General features: G+C 39.9%; 1 protein-coding gene across 1 annotated transcript in view; it reads right to left on the reverse strand.

Annotated features, from left to right (window-relative positions):
* Positions 1-8,619, reverse strand: part of slc12a3 (solute carrier family 12 member 3) — a 19,572-nt gene extending 10,953 nt beyond the window's left edge. Inside the window, exons 1-9 of the mRNA XM_031868131.1 lie at positions 8,335-8,619; positions 7,336-7,482; positions 4,694-4,769; positions 4,454-4,549; positions 4,097-4,236; positions 3,883-3,993; positions 3,364-3,475; positions 3,054-3,184; positions 99-183 (exon numbers count right to left, since the gene is read on the reverse strand). Coding sequence (XP_031723991.1) covers positions 99-183; positions 3,054-3,184; positions 3,364-3,475; positions 3,883-3,993; positions 4,097-4,236; positions 4,454-4,549; positions 4,694-4,769; positions 7,336-7,482; positions 8,335-8,619 — 1,183 coding nt within the window. The remainder of the gene's footprint in view (positions 1-98; positions 184-3,053; positions 3,185-3,363; positions 3,476-3,882; positions 3,994-4,096; positions 4,237-4,453; positions 4,550-4,693; positions 4,770-7,335; positions 7,483-8,334) is intronic.
* Positions 8,620-23,106: the final 14,487 nt, after the last annotated feature.

Here is a 23,106-nt window from a genome sequence, read left to right on the forward strand (position 1 = left end):
TAGGCAGTCTGAGATACAGATGCAGTAGGCAGTCTGAGATACAGATGAGGTAGGCAGTCTGAGATACAGATGAGGTAGGCAGTTGGGACATACAGTACCTATGGTTGCAGAGATGATGAGGTAAGAAATGGTGGTCCAGAATATTGCCATTAGTGTTCCTTTGGGGATTGCCACTGTTGGATTCTGGGAAGGAAAGGACAAAAGACACAAACATCACACTTTTAAAGAGTAACTTAACCCCATTCACGCACACATTCACACCTACAGGCAATTTAGAGTCATGAACTAACCTAAACTGCGTGTCTTTGGGCTGTGGGAGGAACATGCAGACTCCACACAGAACAGCCAGCCACCTTGGATTGAACCCATGCACCTCTTGCTCTTGCTGTGATGGGCAGTGCTAACCACTACACTACCATGCCGCCCCAATACTACAATTTACTACATATTTTAGGATTTAATCATTATTTTATCATATTAATTTAAAATTTAGCCTATAATCTTTATTTTATTGTAAACTTATATTGTTCTTTGATTTTGATTGCTTCCCGTTGCATGTTTTCTCATGTATTGCTGTCTATTTATTTATGCAGAGCATTTTGAATAGTGAAAACTAACATAATCTCCAAAAACTAAGCAACTATGGAATTGTATGAAATTGATCTTCAAAGTACAAAGTGTTGTATGACCCAAGGAACACAATCTACAAAGACAATAAGAAAGAAGCTAAGTGGAATGCCATTGCAGCAGAATTTCACAAGTGAAAAGACATACCTGTCATTTTGTTATAGTCGATTTAATAATAATATTTTGGCCCCTCAGTTAAGCAAAGGAACAAACAGCATTGAAACAAAACAGCACTAGATGTCCAACCTTTGCAAATGCCAATTTGTTGACATATAGCAAAGAATGAAAATAACTCAGATCATATCAAAAAACAACTTTTATTATGGCAATAAATCAGAAAACAATATGGATTATTACAAAAGGCGAGACAATCACATTACAAACACTCTACTTATAAACAGTCTCATTAAATATTTACAGCAGTCATCAATCCCTCTGCCAACACATTCCACTTATTATAGCATGCGATCCTGCCAGGACACACTGTACTGTGGTGAGATAGTGAAAGCACTAAAGATCTCCCCTACATCAAAGGTTCCCCCCCTTGTTGCTGACAGTATGCATCTGCATCCCCAGATGTCCCTGTCCCTCGTTCAATAGTCTCGAATCTGTGAGTCAGTTGGTGTCAGCGAGAAGCTATGGAGGAGGCAAGCAGCCATAACATGTGTCCACTCTATGTCCCATCTTGATTCCTTGGTAAAATGCTCTCCACCTTGAAGACAAGGTGCCAAATTCATTCTCAACCACTATTTATGACCGACACTGCTGGAAGTTCAAAATCCTCCTCTCTTTGTTAAAGTGATGGCCAGGGTACGGTCTCATCAGTTCAGGTTTCAGTCAGTGATGGCACATCACCGAGTCAGTCTGCAGTCAGTTAAAGGGCTATTTGGTAGCTGGTGATGCTGTGTAGCGACAGCCTACAATTCCAAACATGCAGTGCTTGACTGATTATTGTGAAGTTTGCTGTTTTATGTACTAAAAGGCAAATGTTACATTTTATCAGTGTTAGTTTGAATTGTGTCTCTTTAGAACATAGTGCTTTATGTGGGTAATTGTCAGTTTTGTGCTGGTTTATGTTATAAATCATACTATTTGTCTGAGCTGAAGCAGGCCACCAAAGCACTTTTTGTGAATTCCTTCCACTTCTGTACGGCAGGTAGAGCAGTGGATACAATGGAGCAAAGGTTGCCTACAATTGTTCAAGAACCACTTGAAAAAGGAGGCGAGACCAGGATAAAGGTGCTGGATGAAACTGAGTCATCCTCCCACACCCTTGTTCAAGTTCCTGCCTACCACCACAACAGTGGCAACAGTATAACTTCCAGCAAATTCCCAGTACCTCCTCTGTCAGCTACCTGCAATGATAGGACCATGACAAGGCAACTGCTGAACCCAAATCAGCCTAACTGGAACATAAGTGACTTAAGCAAAGACTGTGGGAAATGCTCAAGGCTGTGCCAATTGTCCTTTGCGTGATGCCCTTTGATGTAAATGTTTTCCATGTAAATAATTATGTAAGGAGTTATTTTATGTTTTTATGATGCCCTCATCTTTTTTCTAAATGAATAACATGACTGTACATGTATATAAAAAGATATATATATTAGATGTAGTTTCATATCTGGATTAAATTTAGCATCTTTATGAGTAATGTGTTTTGGTCTGTTACTTTAACATTTAGTAGGACTGTTTGTAAATGACCGTTGATGATAGCCATTACTCTTGACCCTACTGTTCTATTGATTCATTACCTCAGTAAACATTTTATACATGAGTTTATAGTTGTAATTGCTAGATTTAAGTCTTCTTCAAAACAGAAACTGATGGCCCCATTTAGAGTAGAATACACTTTAGGGTGTAGCTTGTAATTGAGAGGTCGCTACCACGGTGTTGTCCGGTCTGGGTTGTTCATGCTTCCCTCTTACAGCTCTAAGTCTTTCATCGTGGGTTTTAAGTTACCTGTAACCTTTTTTGATTTCCTAAAAATGTCTTATTCAGTGTTGTACTCCACTCTGTCGTGTCGCTTGTGGTTGGCAAACTAATGGGTGATGATGACTACTTCCACTTCTCATATGAAAACTGCCTTCATATACATAACCTCCAGATCAACCAAAAGCTCAAATATATTGTGATAGCCAGGATTCAGTCGCTGTGCATCTTTAAGATACAATGTGTAGAATTCAAATATGTTGCACTAAAGTCTTGCATCTGAATCTATCAACAACAGTTTTCATCTGAAGAAGTGGTTGGGGGGGATTACTACATACTACATATTGATCAAGGTTTGTGTGTATGTATGTGCAGGAACAAGATGATGTCAGGGGCAAGCAGGCATGTTCATATACCAGACAACAATGCATGGTTTTCTAAATTTAGGATTTTACAAGAAAATAAATAAACAGAGAGAAAGAAAGAAATGAACATACCTTCAGATCTCCTGAGATGTTAGCTCCTGCCAGAATGCCGGTGGCGGAGGGGAAGAAAATGGAGAACATGCCAAAGAAACTGCCCTCTGGTCCCCGCCAGCCAGGTACAAAGTTGGCAGCAAAGATATCAGCTGTTGAAGGTGAAATAGTTAGTTTATCGAAGAGCTCCTAAAGGGAAAGACTCAAAGATGGGTTATCCTTGATTTGTGTATAAACCACCATACACATATTAAATAGCTCAACGCTGAAAGAGGAAACGTTGCACTGGCTTGCAGGAATATCATACTCTGAGCAAGGACTAAACAGTCACCTCTGTAGCTGAAGAAACCCTTGGCTTGTTTCTGTGGTGAAGCAGGAGTGATCGTTCCAACAACGTAACTGACAAATGACACCATGATGACCAGGAAGAACAAAACCTGCGCCTGTGGAGGGCAGAATATACGGTAAACATATGGATGCAGACAGAAATGTACATGCAAGAACAAGCTAATGTATCTCAGCACACTAATAAATAACCTTGGTCTTATCCCACTAGCTAGGATGAACATGCTCGATACCAAGCATGCTTGAAATAAACATAAGGAACATTCTGATGTGTCCACTGCTCCTGGTCTTTATGCTAACTTAAGTATGGACTGCTGGCTCCAGCTTTATGAAGGTATAAGTGGTATAAAAAATAAAGAAATAAATAATGAATTCTGTAACTTCTGCAGCGATAAAACATCCAGCACATCAGATAAGTCTTTTCATGTACATTTTAAAATCCCAACAATTTGTCATTAATCACGATGGCAGTTCACAATGGTCTCATATATTTGGTTGAGCTAACCTTTGACTCCCACGTCATGCCAGCCAGTGAGATACCCAGTAGACATGTGACTGTAATGATGCCAATGATGCGGATGTCATTGATTCGGTCCACCATGACAGCTCCATTCTCCTGAGAAAGAAGAAATGTCAGTGTGTTTCAGAGAAAGAAAACTGTGATTACAGTATCATTGTAAAAGTTGCTCCACGTACATATTAACACACATCCTACTTACATACATGAGGTCTGTAACGGTCTCAGCAAAGCCCACAGTGTGCATGGCCACAGCTACAGCATTGGCAAAAGCAAAGATCAGACCAATGGACCCACCCAGCTCTGGACCGAGGCTGCGACTGATCAGAAAGTAAGTTCCACCTGAAGACAGAAGTGGGCGCAACAGGCAAAATGTATCATGGGAAACGTGTTCATCATGTAAGGGATCACTGGCATTTAAAATTGTATACAATGTCTGATACAGCCCACATGTTTTGTTTTTCTCATATTAATCCTGATTAATTCTTTGTATTTTTGAAATATTTGTAATTTATTAAGTAGTTTGTTGTGTCACGCATGAGTCACTGAGGGAACAGACCTCCTTTGACCTTGCCATTGGTAGCGATGGCTGAGGTTGAGAGACCAGTGATCCCAGTTATACAGGAGGACAGCAGGATAATCACCCAGGTCAGACCTGACAGAAAGACACAGAGAGAAGGGGAGAAAGGATGACATGAGCCACACTGACTCTCTCATAGGCTGACATATCAAAGAAATGTTTTGGTGAAATTTGCATCTACAATGGACCGAGCACACAAACAGGTTTTGTTGGACGTACCGATACCAGCTTGAGCAGTGATCCAAGGCAACCTCAAGTACAAGATCACCCCCCAGATGTTTAACATGCAACGGATCTACAAACAGACAGTTACGGACAGAATTGAACAAATACACAAGATCTGGTTAAACCGAGACAGCATTTGAAGTGCAACACCAACACCAGTAAAGCATGCCAGAGGTTCCTCAAGAGGAAAGGATTCTTTCTAGAATGTCTTCATAGTGTTTTTCTCTGGCAGAAACGCGCTTTTTTGAAAAGAAGTCAGAGCGGCTACACAAAAAAGTCGCTCTGAAAATGGCCACATACATTAGAGCTAAAAAAAAACATTAGTGTGTTAGAGCTCCAGCCTGAGCTCTAACACACTATGACGACTGTAGTGTAGCCGGACCTATTTGGTGGAAATGGTGCTTTCTTAAAAAATGGAAATTATAGCCGACTGAAGACGGGCAAGCAGCTTAATCAGTAGAAGGTCCAAAGTAGAGACAGTATGACATAGTGGTGGATGTACTTTCTTGCTTGGTAATAAGCTTTGAAGAATCTTCTTTAATCCACAACAATATAGTTGTCAAACAGGATTTTTCTGTTGTATAGATATAAACAATATAAAGGATTATTAAAGATAATTGAAAATAAATTAATAAGTAAAGTCATGACACAGCATGGACTGGAGAAGCCGAGGATCGACCGCCAATCTTCTGATTGAAGGACAACTCCCTCTAACATTGTGTGTGAGCCAAAGGAAAAGAAACGTTATTGTACTGCAAGTCTCATGCTGCCTCTCTCTCTCTCTCTCTCTCTCTCTCTCTCTCTCTCTCTCTCTCTCTCATACACACACACCTTCGACCACCCACTCACACATGAATGCACATGCAGCCCTTCAAACTCAACACAATAGAATAGATTATACCTTTGAGGTGCAGTACATTTCTGTTTATAAATTACAGGATCAGCTATTGAGCTTTGAACATGTGTGTGTGTGTGTGTGTGTGTGCGTGTGCATCTTTTTAGAAGTGCACTTGTGTGCCTACATGCAAACATATGTGATTGCTTGACCATATGAGCTGAGAGCAAGTGGCTCTCATGGCTGTTATTCAAAGTCATCTTTTAGGCTTTCTGCTGAAATAAGTCAACGGGTGATTAGAAGGTAAAAACTTTGAAGGGATATTGGAAGAATTAAAAGAAGCAATAGTGAACATTTTTTTAAATGCTTTAAAGGGAAAATGTACAGATGAGATTCTTAGTCTAATGCTGCACAAAAATGCATTAAAGTCAATATTGTTGCTAATCACTGACTTATATCTGACTGTAATGAAATAAAAATAATTTGTCATAGCATTTGGCATACAGAAAATAATTGTTTTTGGTGCTTTTTATTTATCTAAAAACATAGTGTCATCACCTCAAAACATAAACAGTGTCATCACTGTGGCGAGATGTTAAGTCTTTCTGGATGCTCAACTCTGCACCCCTTGTATGTACAGTAGCTTGGATAACTTGTCCCATGTCTTTTTTTTTTACCCTTTGTAAATTATATTAATGATACTTGATAATTGATAAATGATGATAATTGTGATTTTCAAACCAAAATACAGCATTCAATATTGAAACTTAAATCTGTTTGTGTTTTTCAGAAGTCTCCTAAATTGCCATGATGACCAAGATGAGTGTAAAGGGAAAATCCCCAAAGGACATTTATGTCCATTTGAGATTTATTTGTGAGTGATAATTCAGATCAATGTACACTACGCAGGTTTTTTCATACAAAGATGTTTTGACATTGATCTAACCTGTGGTTTGTGTCTCTTTTAGCTGTCATCAGCACATTCAAAAAAACAAAATGAATTTGAGACCATGACCTGAAGTCTGCACTGGGAGAGGATGGGTGGTGGTGGCAGGCAATACAGAATGAGCTGCCCTACCACAAGACGAGAGACTGAACATGTTCTTTCCTTCAGAATAATAAATAATAAATATCTAATAAATGGGACTGCAACAGCATTTTGTTGGGCAACGCTGTGTTGTACAATGACAATAAATTATACTTGAACCTTCCTGGTGAGACACTGACTTATTCAGAGGTCTTCATTTAATTGTAAATAGTTCAGGAATAGTTTTACTGTAATCTATCCACAACAAGTTACATATTGACCCTTTTTCCATGTTTTTTTCTCCTGTCAAAGGAGCATTGTGCTCAGATTAACTTTCAGCTGATGAAACTGTACCTAATTCACATCTCTAAGACTAGACGGGTTTCAATCCAAATGCAGAGCAAGTTTCAACATCATTTACAGAAAATCTATAAAAGAAAAATGCAAATAATCTGATTTTCCATCCATTGCCGCAATGCGAATATTAGAATTTAAGTGTCTCGAAATGATCAACTGTTGGTGCCAATGATTCAGTCTGGTCCCATTAAAAAGAGGGTGCAACGAGAAGACGTAGCCTATTAAAAGGATAGCAGTCAAACTTACAATAGTGGAAAACAATGTGAAAAATGTGACAGAAATATGGCCTTTATGTTTGTTTCATGCATTACCTTTAAACGGAAGCGGATCTAATGATTGTGCAAAATGATTGCCAGCGAGTCAATCGTGCACAACTGCAGAAATCCCAAAATCCCATACTAGTGTAACCCGGCCTACCATGACTCCCTGTACCCAGCCAAAGCGGGGAGGTTCAGGTGGTGGCTCCTTCTGCTCCTCCTGCTCCTCCTCGCCTTCCTCTGAGCTGTCTTCTCCTCTTGTCTGTTCAGCTGTTGTCTCCTCATACAACGGAGGTCTGGAATCAACCTAGTCAAGTAAAGTCAAATACATTTATACCTTTATAGTCTAAAATCACTAATCACACATTTACAAGAAACATAGATTTTGTTGATAACCAACACTCGTTAAAGTAGACATTGTCACAGAAATCAAGAATGACACAAATTAGTTAAACATATAGAGTTATCTGTTTTCAAGAATATCTTTGGGGACTTTTGTATATTGCCTTTATTATAGTGCAGCAGGGAGAATGACAGGAACGGGGAGAAAGAGGGGATGACATGCAGCAGAGAGCTGTGGGTGGAAGCGAGAGCTCATCCCAAACTTTAGTTCATATTTAATTCGTTTTTCATGGTGTATGAAGAAAATTATCTGTTGCTATTGGCAGACAATAATAAAATATATAAAGTATATAAAACTGGTTGAACACAGAAATGTCCAAACTTGAAATGCTATCACACACAAACAGAAAGATGTGGTAGCAGGACTAGGACCACACTGACAGCTTTTCGTCTCACACTAGATTTCTGAATTACAAACTTTTCCAAATTATTTCGATAACAAGTTAGTAGCAAGTTGTAATCTTGTACACAACATTCTATTTTACAACAGAAACTTTGGCTAAAAGCATCTTTGTTTATAGTAATGGAGCCAGTATTGTCGGGTCAAGGAGAGATAGACGACTTGAAACTTAAATAATGTATCATGGGAACAGAGTTTGTTTTAGACCATTTGAAGCATATTCAGTGGAAATTAGACGCTAAAATTGTGAACCAAAAGAATACTATATTAATACTGACTATTCAACCTGCATTTCTGTTATTCTTTTTCTTAATTTTAGTAATTTGAGAAGAGCAGAGACATGCAGAGACTCCTCACCTCAGGGTTGGCATACAGCTGGTACAGAGATGGCCTGAAGCGCCTCTGTCGGCCGAACACCTCTGTGTTGGCGTAGAAGTCATAGTGTGGCGGGGCGTCCAGAGTCTCATAGCCAGTTAGAGCATCAGATCCATGAGATGCTACACTGCTCCCATCACCATAGCAGTGATAGTAGCCCGACTCATCAAACCCTCCAGCTGTTGCCTTCGCATTGACTACTGACGGAGGAAGTGTGGGTCTGTATGCAGCCAGGTGAACACCGCTGCTGGTTTCTGGTGACTCCATTCAGAATGGCAGATCTGTGTTTTCTGTATTTAAGTGGATTGCAACTGCAAAGACAGCTAAGATGGTGAGTTTTGTGTCAAATCTTTTCTTCAACAGCTGTCGAGGTGAGGCCATTCAGTTATTTAAGCTGTATGAAGGAGGCGTTATTGCTAGGGCTGGTTCTATGCTGTGTTTGACCTTTACCAAGAAGGAAGGGCCCGAGGCAATGTCAGAAGACTAGTTCACTGAACAGTTAAACAAGACTATTTACAGGAGCTATTAAGCATGGCATGGGAAATCCCACATATCAGGATCAACCCAAAAGATCCTTCTGGACGGAGCTGGCTCAGGAAAAAAAAGATCGACAGATAATTCAAATAAAGAAGTATTTATTAAACGTTATGTCTGAAGAGTCTAAAATTACAACATTTTCCATTTCCAGAAGCTCAAATAGTGCAGAATTATCCGATTTGATGAATCATAGCCAAAGTATTGATTTCTTCTTTCCACATATCTCCTCTTTATGTGATGGTAGGCATGTGTCTTTGTTGATGTGCATATCTATGTTGAGTTTAGATCAGTTTGCAGGAAGTTGCATTTTGTTTCTGGTTATACAATCAAAATGATTCATCTTTAATTTCCAGAGGAGATCATTAAGCACACAAACAACCTGTAAAATAACCTTGACTGAGAACACAATGGCAACAATGTTTGTTAAGAAAATACTCTACAAATACTATTTTATTTTAATGTCATTATAATTATTGTATTTATAATTGTACTCCAGGAGCTTATATCGAAAAATCAGTTTCTCCTTAAAACAAGAACAATATATATTTGTTGTCATAAAACAAAGTCTACCAATAGAAAATTATAAAATGATATATTCTTATTAGGTCTGGGCAAGTTAACTCGTTATTATCGCGTTAACGCAGTTTTTTTATTATTATTAAGCAGACATTGTTAACACAAGAACTGGCAGTGAGCAGTGAACAGCTGTTTGTGTGAAGTCTCTTCCGTCTCTTCCTGCTTCCTTCACCTACATTCCCCTGGGTCCTAAGTCCCTCCAGGTACAGCTTCTTATCACCCTCTATGTACCAACATACATTTATAACAAATACCACACATATTACGGTAATCAGCGTTGCATATGTGTCTGACCAAAATACCAAAAAAATCAAAAAATAAATGATTCATTTAAATTATTTATTTAGAGTTTTTAAAGTGGTTTGTTTGTAATATGTATAATAAGCATCATTTAGTTATTGCTACTGAGAATTTAACAAACATAAAAAAAGGAAGAAAACATGACGTAGATAGGTTTGCAGTTTTCAAGGTGTATATTTCAAATTGCATCTATTACATGAAGATTGTTGCCCAGCACTAATTCTTATAAGTAGTTACGGGAAATTATATCACAAAAAAAGCGTTGCCATAGCGTGAGAAGGATCTAGTTAGAACAAGGAACGTTTTACGTTGTTTTCTTGTCATGGAGACAGCAATACACTGCCCTATTTTCCATAGACGACACAAGTTTTAAAATAAACATGTAATTTATTATACTGCATTATATCATAGGTGGAACACACTGACAGGCCCATATCTTTGGACTTCACAACACCCTCGTAACTAAAGGGGACTCATAGCATGATCATATTATGATGGTCTGTCAAGTACAGTTATCTGCCGCTATGGTTAACTGACGGCATTAACTGTTCATTTATAATATTTAACTGCATGTTAATTGTGAAATACTGTAAGATACTGTTGTAAACCCACTGTACATCTACAGCAATTCATTACAGTGTTGTAATTGACAGGTCGCTACCACAGTGTTGTCCAATCTGGGTATTGTATGTGTTTTCCTCTTATAGCTTCAATCCTTTCATAGTGTATTTTAAGATAACTGTCACCTTTTTGGTTGTCTTAAAATGTCTTAATCAGCGTTCAGTTGCATTGAGCTCCACTCTCCCGTGTCACTTCTGTTTGAAAAATGGCAAGTTGGCAACGGTCAAAAACCAAGATGGCATTGGTCGAACTTGATGCCTCAGAACGGCACGTCCTATATATAGTCTATGATAGATTCATAATCCTTCTCAATCATCACTGATGACCCATTAAAAGGGTGTGGAGGTGTCTTCAGAGGATCTGCCCTTTGCTTGTATTTTGTCTTCTCATCTAACTTTGCTGTGTTCAAGTCGTTTCTGGCCTTCAGCGGTCGGGCAGTGTGTAGCCCCAGGCCAGTAACAGTGCGCAGGTTAGTTTGGGACTTTAAAAAAGGTTACAACCAGGTTACTCCTCTCCTGTCATGTTGTCATGTCATGGATTTATAAAGAGCTGTAGGTTTGTGTGTCTATTTGACCAAGACCCCCCCCCACACACACACACATACACACACAGGCAGAGCAGAGAGGCCACAGCGGAGTTGAACTGACAGAATGAAAGGGAGCGCCTCGGCTGCATTTATTCAAAATCCAGTAATGCAGCGCCTTCCCTCAGGGTTGTGCGGAGGGGCTTGTTTATCTCTGCTTTACAACGTAACCACCACAAAACATCAGAAGCTCACGTCCCATTTCTAGAGCCACCACACTTTGAAAACCCCTGCTCCAACTCTGCAAATGTTTGATCAAAACTGTTTCCTTTCATGTTCAGCTAAAATGTAATGTGGGTTCAAACTTTAATTAATACAATACAAGCTGCTTAACTGTCCGAGACCTTTGTGTACACAGTCATTTACAACCATGTTTAACTCTCTCACACACGGTGCATTTTATCACAGCACTGAATACAAAGCCACCGCTTCCAGGTAAGGGTGTGCACATACTCACGCACCCATATCAACACACACACGCATGCCAAGTTTTTGGAATATAAATGTAACAGTGTGTACAAAGAGGGCCCACGGTCACTATTCATCTAATTATTGCTTTCCATGAGAAGGCAGCATGGTACTAAAATGAACACATATTAACAGATATTACGAATGTAATATAAGACCTATTAAACAACACAGATAAGTCATAACCCTCGGCTACACCAGTGATTTCCAATGCCTAGGGGCAAGTTGTTCAAAGTAAACGAAACAAAGAATTAATTATTAACATTTATTAGTCAGATAATTCACATCAACCCCACAAAACCAGCACTTGGGGCAAAAAAAGTACTCTAGAAAACAATTACAATGCTTTACGGTTGTGATGTATTGTATTGTGTATTAGTAGAAGAATACAAGGATTATAGAGACAATATCAGCCTCTTTCGCCATAGGTTCCATTTTAAGCAAGTTTAATACTGGACCCAGGTAAGATGGCCGCCATAGGGTTCCATCCCGGGATGGAAAGTCATGATAACACGTCACATGAACTGTTTTATATCTATGTACTTATGACAGAAACAACCGTGAGAAAAAGCATATTGAATTAAAGCTGCGAGCAGCATTGATCGGGCCCTCGCAACTTCATGCACGTCGAGGGTACTAGCAGGACTCTGGCCATGCATTTCTGTGACCGTCATACACTGCGTGCACAAGTTAAACGGTATTTCCTGGTACTGGCAGGACTCTGGGTGACGCGGCCATGAATTTCTGTGACCATCACACTCTGCGTGCACGAGTGAGATATTTCCTGCGTAGACCAGCAGCGTAGCAAGATCATGTTGCCAGGTCTTAAGCCTCAAATGTTTTGAGTGTACCTCCGATACAATCATAAATGTAAGCCTTTAAAGATCATTAAGAAAATGAATGTGTGTGAATGCGCTTCAGTGTTTGTAACAGAACAGACTGTCAGTTTACTGGGATGGGGTTCAACTCCCTGCAGTGTCCTGCTGATTGTTTTTGGACTTACATGAAAGTTAACAAAACAGTAGTGCCATTTGCTGTTACTTGAACACTTTAATTTAACACTGTTTTCATTTTAAGTTCTTCTGTAACTTTAGACTCTAGTGTGAAGCATTCATTGTAACGTTTAACCTGATTCTCATGAAGAAGCTCTGGACAGATCATTTATACTAATGCCCACTGACATGGTTTGAAAATCCACTGTTATCTAACTTTTGCTCTCCAAGCATCTTAGTTTGCACATATTTAGATCAGAGAAGTCTTTTTCTCATGGTGCGCCCACAAACCCTTTCAGTAAGTTCAGTGTTTGGGGCGCTGTAATTATAGAATCCTGCTTACGTCCGTGCTTATCAGTAGGTGGCGCTGTGACTATGAGTTAATGTTGGCATGCAGAAGTCCTAAAGCCATGACAGTCAACAAGCATGTCAAGTTTGGGACAGTTTTGACAAAGTACAGTCGAGTTACAACAGCTTGATGGATGATGGTGAACCATGTAAAATGGCCATCACACCATATCCACGTCGTTCGATGAAACCTAAAGCTTTTAGTAACTTTTAATCGCTAAGGTCTTTAGATTGTTCTGACCAAATTCTAAGCTGATCGGATTAATTCCCTAGAAGGAGTTCGTAATACAGCACCTGGAAATGGAAGAGAACCACGAGAAATTCAAACAAAATTCAAAATGGCTGACTTCCGGTTGGGTTTAGAGCATGGCTCCAAGAGACTTTTTTTTAAGTACATGGGATACATCTGCTTACCAAATTCTATACATCTAGGTGAAACGTACTGCGAGGGCTGCATCATCAAAATATTGTAGGGGGCGCTATTGAACCGACTTGCCATTCTGAAGTATTAAAATCACATCAGATAACAACATTCAGGATTTTAAATGTGTGTGACAAGTTTGATTATGTTTTGAGCATTTTTAGCCCCTCAAAAACACCTTCATTTTTCATGGCGAAGAAAGCGTCGCCACGGCAACGGCCTTTCACGAAACAACAAGCTTTGAGTAACTTTTCATCACAAAGGTCTTTAGATTGTTCTGAACAAATTTGAAATTGATTCGATTATTTCCCTAGGAGGAGTTCGTTAAAGTAAAGTGCCTGGAAATGACAAAAACGACACTAGAAATTCATACAAAATTCAAAATGGCTGACTTCCGGTTGGGTTTAGAGCATGGTCCCAAGATACTTTATTTTAAGCCCACATGTGATACATGTGCCTACCACATTTTGTAAATCTATGTGAAACGTACAGCGAGGGCTGCTTCGTCGAAATTTTGTAGGGGGCGCTATTGAGCCGATTTGCCAGTCTGAACCAATAAAATCATATTTTATAACTACATTTCGGGCTTTTAATCTGCTTGCCAAGTTTGCTTATGTTTCGAGCAATTTTAGCCTCTCAAAATTACCTTCGTTGTTAACGGCGAAGACTGCATCGCCACGGCAACGGCGTTCGACGAAACATCAAAAGCTTCATGAAATGGCATTATGAACTTCTTATATTTGTGTGGAACTAATTTGATGTTGATTTGATTTACCTACTAAGACAAACAAGCCAAAGTATAAAGACTTTAACTTCCTGTTACCAGTAGGTGGCGCTATGACTATGATTCAAAATTGGCCTGCAGTTGTCTTCAGGCCTGGAGTCTAATCAAACATGTGAAATCTGGTAAAGATCTGATGATGTGGAGTCGAGATACATCAGTTTATTTGTTCATGTCGAAGGATCGAAATTCGCCGAGCCGCCACGGCGCCGCCATTCGACAACTTCTTACAATCTTCACAATGAAGCATTATCAAGGTCTTAAGGCTTTTCTGACTATATTTGAGATGGATCTGATTAATCTGTGAGGAGCAGGATGTCAAAGAACACAACTTACAACTTCCAGTTGCCACTAGGTGGCGCTATTACTATGATTCTAAATTGTCATATAGATGTGTTCTAGTTCAGGATGTTATGACATATGAGAAATTTGGAGCAGATTCGACAATGTACGGCTGAGTTACAACAACTTCCTGTTTCACGGCGAATGGTGTTTTTTTTGACGCCACACCATGGATACATAGTTCGATAACTTTTTGATCTTTGAGTAACTTTTCACTGCCAAGGTCTCAAGAGCATACTGACCAAATCTGAAGTCAATCAGGTCAAATCTCTGGGAGGAGTTCGTTAAAGTATGACGCCTTGAAATGGTCAAAAAACGTCATAAAATTCAAAATGGCCGACTTCCTGTTTGGTTTGATGAAAAATTCCAAGAGGACTTTTTGTGCGTCCCATCACGATCCACATACCTACCAAATTTCAGACAGCTAGGTGAAATCCGATTTTGGGGCTACTCAATAGGGGGCGCTATCGAGCCAATATTTCATAACGCAGCTGGACACCCCAATCAGACTGCAATTTTCGCAAATTCTGGCTTGCGTGCCAAATTTCAGAAGTTTTCCAGTATCCCAAGCACCTCCTTTTTGCGACGAAAGACACGCGATAATAATAATAATAATAATAATAATAATAAACAATCGAAAACGTCGGTGCTCGTCGGTGCTCGGGCCCTAATAATAAACATTTGAAAAACAATAGGTCCTCCGCTCCGACTACGTCGGTGCTCGGGCCCTAATTAATCACACACACACACAGATGTGTAAAGGGCGTAAGGTGCTGAGCCCCCAGAACAGCTTCAACACTGCTTCAAGTCTGTGCAACTCTACTGGACATTCTTCCAGAAATTTGGTGATGGTGGTGAATGACATTCAAACATGTTGGGCCAGAATCTCCCATAGGTGTTCAGTTAGGTTGAGATCTGGTTAGTGTGAAGGCCAAAGAATATGAATCACATTAGTGTAATATAATCAAACCATTCAGTGAGCCTTTGTGTCCATTTGTGAAAATCTGGATTTGTTTCTCCCATTTATTCAGGTCTTTACCCGGGCGGTCCCAATCTGCACCACAGAATATAAAAATGAATATTTGCAAAACTAAATGATTATAAGTAAATGAGGGGAAAATAGAAATGAAGAGATTATGACAAAATACTTTTCCTTCAAAAATCCATCTGGTGTTCAACAGGTTCAAAGAGCAGTGTGCGGTTCTTGTGGTTGTATTTTGTGATTAACAACAACAATTGGAGAAGTGGCCTTAAAGGAGCAGCAATTGACATTATCAACACTAATATTTATATTATTTACAGCAAGATGGCAGCCTCGGTACTGCTTCTGTTTTTGTTTATTTGCCTCCATTTTGAATTCTGTGAAAAACGCATTTTTCCGAACTCCTCCTACATGCTGCGTCTGATTGCTACCAAATTTGCTGTGCATTATTAGATCTAGATCATCAAAATGTATCAAAAGCTTTTTGATATTTTTTTGCATTTACAAGATATGGAACAATGAACTTCGTTTCAGCTACATGTATGAAACTTGGTAGGCATATGTATTCCATTAAGACTTAAAAATAAGTATCTTGGGACCATGCTCTAAACCAGTGGTCACCAACCTTTTTAAGCCCAAGATCTCTGACCTCTGCCTTGGTGACAGGCAAGATCTACCTATTGAGGCGTTGAGAGAAAAATACTGTCCAGACTGTACTTACAACTTGAGGCTTTTTATTTGGCCGAATTGTAATTGAATGAAATCAAACACTTTGGTCCAGCTTTCAAATTGATGTGACCAAGAACACACTAAATGACTTAATTTCAGTGCAACATAAAAAGGAAATTATTTGTTAACCGCACACAATATGAACAAGAAAAAACACATTTACAATGAGCAGGCTGGATGAACTACCAATAATAACTGTTGTATTTATCAACTGAAGTTACAACACAACACTGTCAAAATTCTCAGTCAGTGCACTAATGTAAGTGCAGTTCAGCTCTGTGTCCCATCATCACAATGCCATCAGAAGTCATGTGACTCAAGTCAGTGTGATGGCTGTGACTGAACACTGTCTGTGAGTGCATGGATATAGCCACAGTGGATTAGAATGGACACATCTACATTCTGCAACAGTATCTGCACTGGTGAAGTTAGGTCTCAGTTTACTCGACCGGTACTCGCTTTCCGCTTTGACATGATTTTAATCAGTCTGAAGTTGCTTTCGCGTTGCCTGTGGAGTCTGTCGATTGTGCACACGTTTCTTCAGTTGCATGCCCTTATAAGGAGCTGGCTGGGCGTTTCTGTATGCAAATCCAGGTGCACAAGAACTCGCGTTCAATTTAAGAATCCTCATTCGGTGAGCACAGCTGAGAACACTTCGGCTGTGTAAGAACCCATTTTCAGGCGTTCATGAATCAGGCAGATCTTTTCTGACGTTGGTCTTCCGAAGTCCGTAAGAAAACATTTCAGAAGACACTTCAGAAAATGTTCGAGAATGAGGCCCAATGTGTTTCTGAATTTATTTTTATTTTATTTTGGAGAGCGACAGGGAAAGTCTCCGAGATCGACCCATCGATCGCGATCGACGGGTTAGCGACCACTGCTCTAAACCGTACCTGAAGTCGGCCATTTTAATTTTTGTGTCATTTTTCAATAGATTTTTGCCCACTTGTCACTATACTCTCCTCTTCGGGAATTTGTCTGATCCTCTTCAAATTTGGTCAGTACAATCTAAAGACCTTTGTGATTAAAAAGTATTAAAAGCTTTAAGTTTGGTCGAATGGTTTAGCCGTAACGGGCGGCTACTTTACGTGATTTCCCATCAAAAAGTCTGATGTAACTCCACTGGACTTGTTCCAAACGGTCCCAAACTTCCCATGCTTGATTACACTCATGGCCTGAGGATGTCTACAAGCTAATTTTCAATAATACTCATAGCACCACCTGCTGGCGAAAGGAAATCTGTGTTTTTGTGACAAACAGCAGCCGATTTACATAAATTTCACACAATGTGGTTTACACTTGATATACAGCAACAGAATGCATGTTTGTCACTCTGGAGAGCCACACAGCGGATACAGGAAGCAGTGCACTATTTGCAAAGCATAATTTCCAGCATTAGGTGGTCCACGCGGGAAAAGAAACGTGGGACTCGCGGGCACGTTGTCCCGATGGTCACAGACGTTCTTGGCCACGTAGGCCGGAGTCCCGCCAGCACCCCCGATGTGCGAGGGCCCGTTCATCGCTGCTCGCAGCTTTAATTTATTTATTATATTTTATGTAGAGTACTTAAAAGTGCAAACGGTAAATAAAGTTGAAGGATTTTACATGGGATAACTTACTGACGTCATTGTCATGCCAACAGAGCCAGCTATAAAGTCAAAGTTCAGGGTAAATCAACTCTTTTTACAGTCAGACTCATCCCACGTATCACCCAAATAATTTAAGAAGCCTTGCTTAAATAAATAAATTGATGCTTTAATGAATCATTACATACAAATAATTCAGTGTTTGCACCCATTGCCAGTTTATTCACGTTCAATTGTGGGAAAGTGGCAGGAATCTGACTTTATTACAGTCATTTATTATGTTCATTATTTAAAATATTTTTTTTATTAATGTAACTTAGCTCTCCTTAAATTGATTGCTGAAGCCGACGCATTTGAAAACGTGCAACTTTTACTTTGAAGGCGAGCTGTCTCTGTTTCTGACTCTCGACTTCCTTGACTCAACTTTCATTATTAAAGATGGATAATGGAACAAGCTGATGTTTTGTTGCACGTGTTCATTCAATGCGACAATAACACAGACTAAGCGTTAACCGCGTTTAGGCAGCATCGACTATGAACAACGACCTCACATGTAGCACAATACATTCACATTAACACAAGCAGACCAATGAGGTTATTAATGCCCCGAAACTGACATTGTTCATTATACAACCTGAACTATGGAAAATGAGTTATACTTCGTGCACAGAAATTTATGCGAGTACAAATTGAATAGACAAAGAACCTTTGTACACGGACTAATTCACTTGTCCTCTTATGCCTTGTTTCGGAAGTCACAAGTGATAAACGTAGCAAAGAAAGCCGTGACATTAGCAGATATAATGTGTAATGTGTGTGGCAGTTTCACAACAGGATTAAGAGAGAAAAGAAGAGTGCTATAGAAGTGGTAGTAGTCTCATCAACACGAGGATAGAAGTAGTTGAAGAAACAGCTCTCTCAGCAGCTCACATGTATTTCTAATGGAAGGATGGTGTGGGGCAGCACCTTCATACTTCAGCCACAAAGTGACGCCTACTGGATGAATGTTGTAATAACAGTTTGTGTGCTGTAAGTTCTTGGAAAGTTGGTAGAAAAAGTGTAAAGGAAAGAGAAAACCCGTATAAAACAAGTATTTTATGTCAGTAAGTTTTTGTTGAACAACTTAAATACTTGAATCATCTTTAAAACTAATGAGACTGTGTGTATTTTGAAGCAATAGGTTTGGAAGACCTTATTCAAATGAAGTATTTGATTCTTAACCTGTGTGTTCTGACCCTGATTCCTGATGATGCCTTTGCTTACAGCTGACTCACACGTTTAGTTTTATTTTGTATTTTTTAACAGTTGTTTACCCACATTTCTTTTTACTTAGTTCACTTTTTCTCTTTACACAGCTCTCTGTACAGTTCATCTCACATCCAAGATCAACCGATGCAACCACACCACTCTATGCACATCTTAGAATAAATGATTGTACCAAAACACTGACAACATTATTCCCAACACTAACACTTTGTCACTCAGAACACAAAAACCTAACTAACAACGGGTAGCACTACAATATGTATCAATAATGATTGTCCATCCATCCATTTTCCACCGCTTATCCGGGGTCGGGTCGTGGTGGCAGCAGGTCAAGCAGGCTGACCCAGACCTCCCTCTCACCGGCAACATGTTCCAGCTCATTCTGGGGGATCCCGAGGCGTTCCCAGGCCAGCTGGGAGATGTAATCCCTCCAGCGTGTTCTGGGTCTTCCCCGGGGTCTCTTCCCAGTTGGACGTGCCTGGAAAACCTCCAGTGGGAGGCGTCCAGGAGGCATCCTAATTAGATGCCCGAACCACTTCAGCTGACTCCTTTCGAATAATGATTGTGTAAAATTTAAAATTGATTGAGCATAAACCAAGATTCCATTAAAACATCAAGAAAAACACTCCTTTACTGCTTGGGTTGTGCTGCTTTACATTGTCCCAGATATGAATACAAAACATCAGACATGCTGCAATATGTTTCAACAGGCTTTATTTCTTTTGTCATGTTTGTTGTTTACATGTTGTTTACATGTTGTTTACATGTTGTTCAGTAGGTATTATTCAATTGAATTGAATTTCTTTATTTGATTTGACAGTCAGTTGTTGACTACATACATCGGTTGATACAACTGCTATAGGCTACTTCAATATATATGGGACTAAATCATTTAGGTTATTATTACATATTGTGATGTTCTGGAGCTTTGTATGAGTAAATTATCTCTAGCTGGACCTCGCTGAATTTGAATTGAATACCCCTGATCTAAAGCTTTCCCCTGACCTGTTTTAGAACAGAAACGAAATGTTAAAAAATAAAATACAATTATAAACAAAACCCAACCTAAACAAACCTACCAACATCAGGATAAATACTTTTACCGATATTCCAGGTCAAAGAAATGTCTGGTTCCTCCAGGACACAACTCCTCCCGCACACTTGTAGCTTATGTTAGTCTTGAATTAAAGGAGCTGAGGGTCTCAGCAGACCTGCAGCTTTCTGGGACTTTGTTCCAGATATGTGGAGCAGAACAACTGAACGCTGCTTCTCCATGTTTAGTTCTGACTCTGGGAACAGGAAGTAGACCGGTCCCAGACGACCTAAGGGGTCAGGATGGTTCATGAGGTAGCAGCAGATCAGAGATGTATTTTGGCCCTAAACCATTCAGTGCTTTATAAACCAACAGCAGGATTTTAAAGTAAATTCTTCGTTGGACAGGAAGCCAGTGCAAAGACCTCAGAACTGGAGTGATCTGATCCCCTTTCTTGGTCTTCGTGAGGACTCGAGCACCGGAGAGAAGACCTTCACAACACTAGCAAATGCAGCGACGCTACTAACAGAGCTCGGAGTCCAGGTGAGCTGCAGAGAAAGGGAGCTTATTGAGGAGCAGATGATGGATGGAGGAGCAACATGAAGAGAAAGAGAGACACAGTGCTGCCAACACCAGACCTCAAAGCTCTTCTGCAGGGAGAAAACTATAACCATCTCCATATATAAAGGTAGCTTAACAATCTGCCAAAGTAGTTGAAAAACGTTTAAAGCTATGTGATTATTAAATCACACACCTTGATATCACAAGTTTATCCAAGTTCTATGATATACAGTCCAGACGGATGTTTTGTTTAGACTGAGTGGTTCTCACTGGATTGGACACGGGTAGAGTTCAAACACCGTGTCCAATTGGAAATGTGGAAGTTCGGTTCTATATTATTCATGTTATAGACCCAAGAATGTTGAGGTTTACACAACTCAAGTTTATTTTTATTTTTGTTTTCATTATCTTTTTTTGACATGCATGCTCAGGCAGAGAAGAGAACATGTTATAACAATTCGTAGAGACTATGGCTTATCTGGATTTCATCAGTTACAATATAAAAGGAATTAACAACCCAATTAAAAGAAAAAAAATCCTTGTTCTGTAGCCCTAAATCAGGAAACACACTTATCTGAATTAGAATATTCAAAAGTAAAAAGAGAGTGGGTGGACCAGGTCTATAGTGCATCATGTAAGAAGGGGAAGAAAAGAGGTAGCTATCCTGTTTAGTAAATCTATGTACTGCAGTAATGAGAAAACCTTCCAAGAACCTTCCGAGGGCCGTTACGTAATGGTGATTGGAACCGCTAGGGGCATGAAGATAACCATCTTAAACATATATGCCCCAAATGAAGACTGTCCACTTTTCTTTAAGAAGGTTGCAGCTCTAGTGGCTGATAAAGGCGAAGGGATTATACTTATAGGAGGAGACTTTAATTGTACACTGAACACCAAATTAGACAGACTACCAGCAACAATAAGACCCCAGTCTATGATGTCTAAGGATCTATCAGATACAGTGGTGGGCTGTCTGGGCCTTCAAGGCCTTCTCTGCTGGCCTAAAGAGAATCACAAAGTTAGAGCTATTTTATAATTTAATAATTTTTCTTAAATACACTACATGTATTATCATTTATAAAAATTATTTTCTCATTGCACAGCTACTGTCTTCCTCAGTTGCTCTGCTTCCAGTGCAGCTTGTTTTAAGTAGAGCTTTTATCCAATCAGAGTTCACCTCTGTGTCTCTAGGTAAGAACAGAGGCAGAGGCCTGCAGACTCACTTCCATCAATGGCCTACTCTGGTTTGGTCAAAATAAAGCCTTAATTCGCAGAGTTGGATGTGAGAATATGGCAGCTGTCCCTACCACCTGCTGTCTACAATGAATCACAATTGAAGTGGACTCCTTCGGTGTTTCATTTTGTCTGACCACACATCCGTAGTACCACAGTACCTGGCAATCAGCATATCCTCATACAGTCCTAACCGGTGAATATTCTACACTTGACCCCCCATTCCAGCGCCTATGATCTGCATATACTTCACTTTCCGTGGAGTCAACGAGCAGAATTACGGACGGCGCCACTCTATTGCTGACCACATAGTGGTCCACGGGAGTATATAATAACATCCTGTCATCAGGATTCAAATGTCTGCCACATTGCATCTACAGTTATCAAGTGCAACCCACGCTTTTACTGCCACGCGATCACTGTGGTGACACAGCGGCACCCCCATCAAATCTAACGAGTCACATCTGTGTACGTGTAGTTCAACATGCGAACACTTTCTCTCTGTACCTCTCAAAGCTGATTCTTTCCTCTAGACTGGGCTCTGCAGCTCGATCCTCACAAATGTCTCTGTGAAGACAAATGTAAAACACAGTGCATGTCTACAGTTCACAGAGTTTATACACAAATACTAAGCTAACAATACGTGACCGAGACTAATCGATGGAATCTTTTCCCAGAAGCCAAACTTCAAGGTGACAGAGGTGACACAGGTGTTCCACAGACTGTATGAACCAAGTATGAACCTGGCAATGGAGCATTGTTCTCCTTTAAAGTAAAGTGTTTCCCCATGTTGCATATTTGAAAAAAAACAACACAAAACTGACTGTCTCATTTTTTGGGGCAAAATGAGAGCGATGAGAGATGGAAGAGAGACGGACATACTGACAGTGATTAGACAAGATTGAAAGCAGCATAGAACTGAGAGCCTTAATATTTCAGATCCAATGCATTATTTATATCTTAGACGAGTCGGCTGAAACTGTCAGAGTGCTCTTGGCTGAATGGAGAGTTTTTGATTCATGGGCATGCATGTGTGTGTGTGTGTATCTGCTCAAGTGTGTGTATGATTGTTAAAGCAGTGGATGAAAGACAAAGATGAAAGAGGCAGCCTCGAGGCTCTAACTGCCAGATTCATCTGTTGGTGGTGTGAAGCTCTGAGGTTACTTTAGCTTTCAGGTGGGCACCTTAGGTGGCCAGTGTCCAGCGATGTGTGTGTGTGTGTGTGTGTGTGTGTGTGTTCATAAGAAGTCAAAGAAGAGGGGAAGTGATGCAGATGAGAGGCTTTTGGACCAAGCAGCAAAGTCATGAAGCCATACAGTATACACAAATACTCAGATGCCCTCTCTCTCACACACACACACACACACACACACACACACACACACACACACACAC

The sequence above is a fragment of the Anarrhichthys ocellatus genome, unplaced genomic scaffold, assembly GCF_004355925.1.
Source record: "Anarrhichthys ocellatus isolate YVR2014 unplaced genomic scaffold, GSC_Weel_1.0 scaffold41, whole genome shotgun sequence".
Taxonomy (NCBI): Eukaryota; Metazoa; Chordata; class Actinopteri; order Perciformes; family Anarhichadidae; genus Anarrhichthys; species Anarrhichthys ocellatus.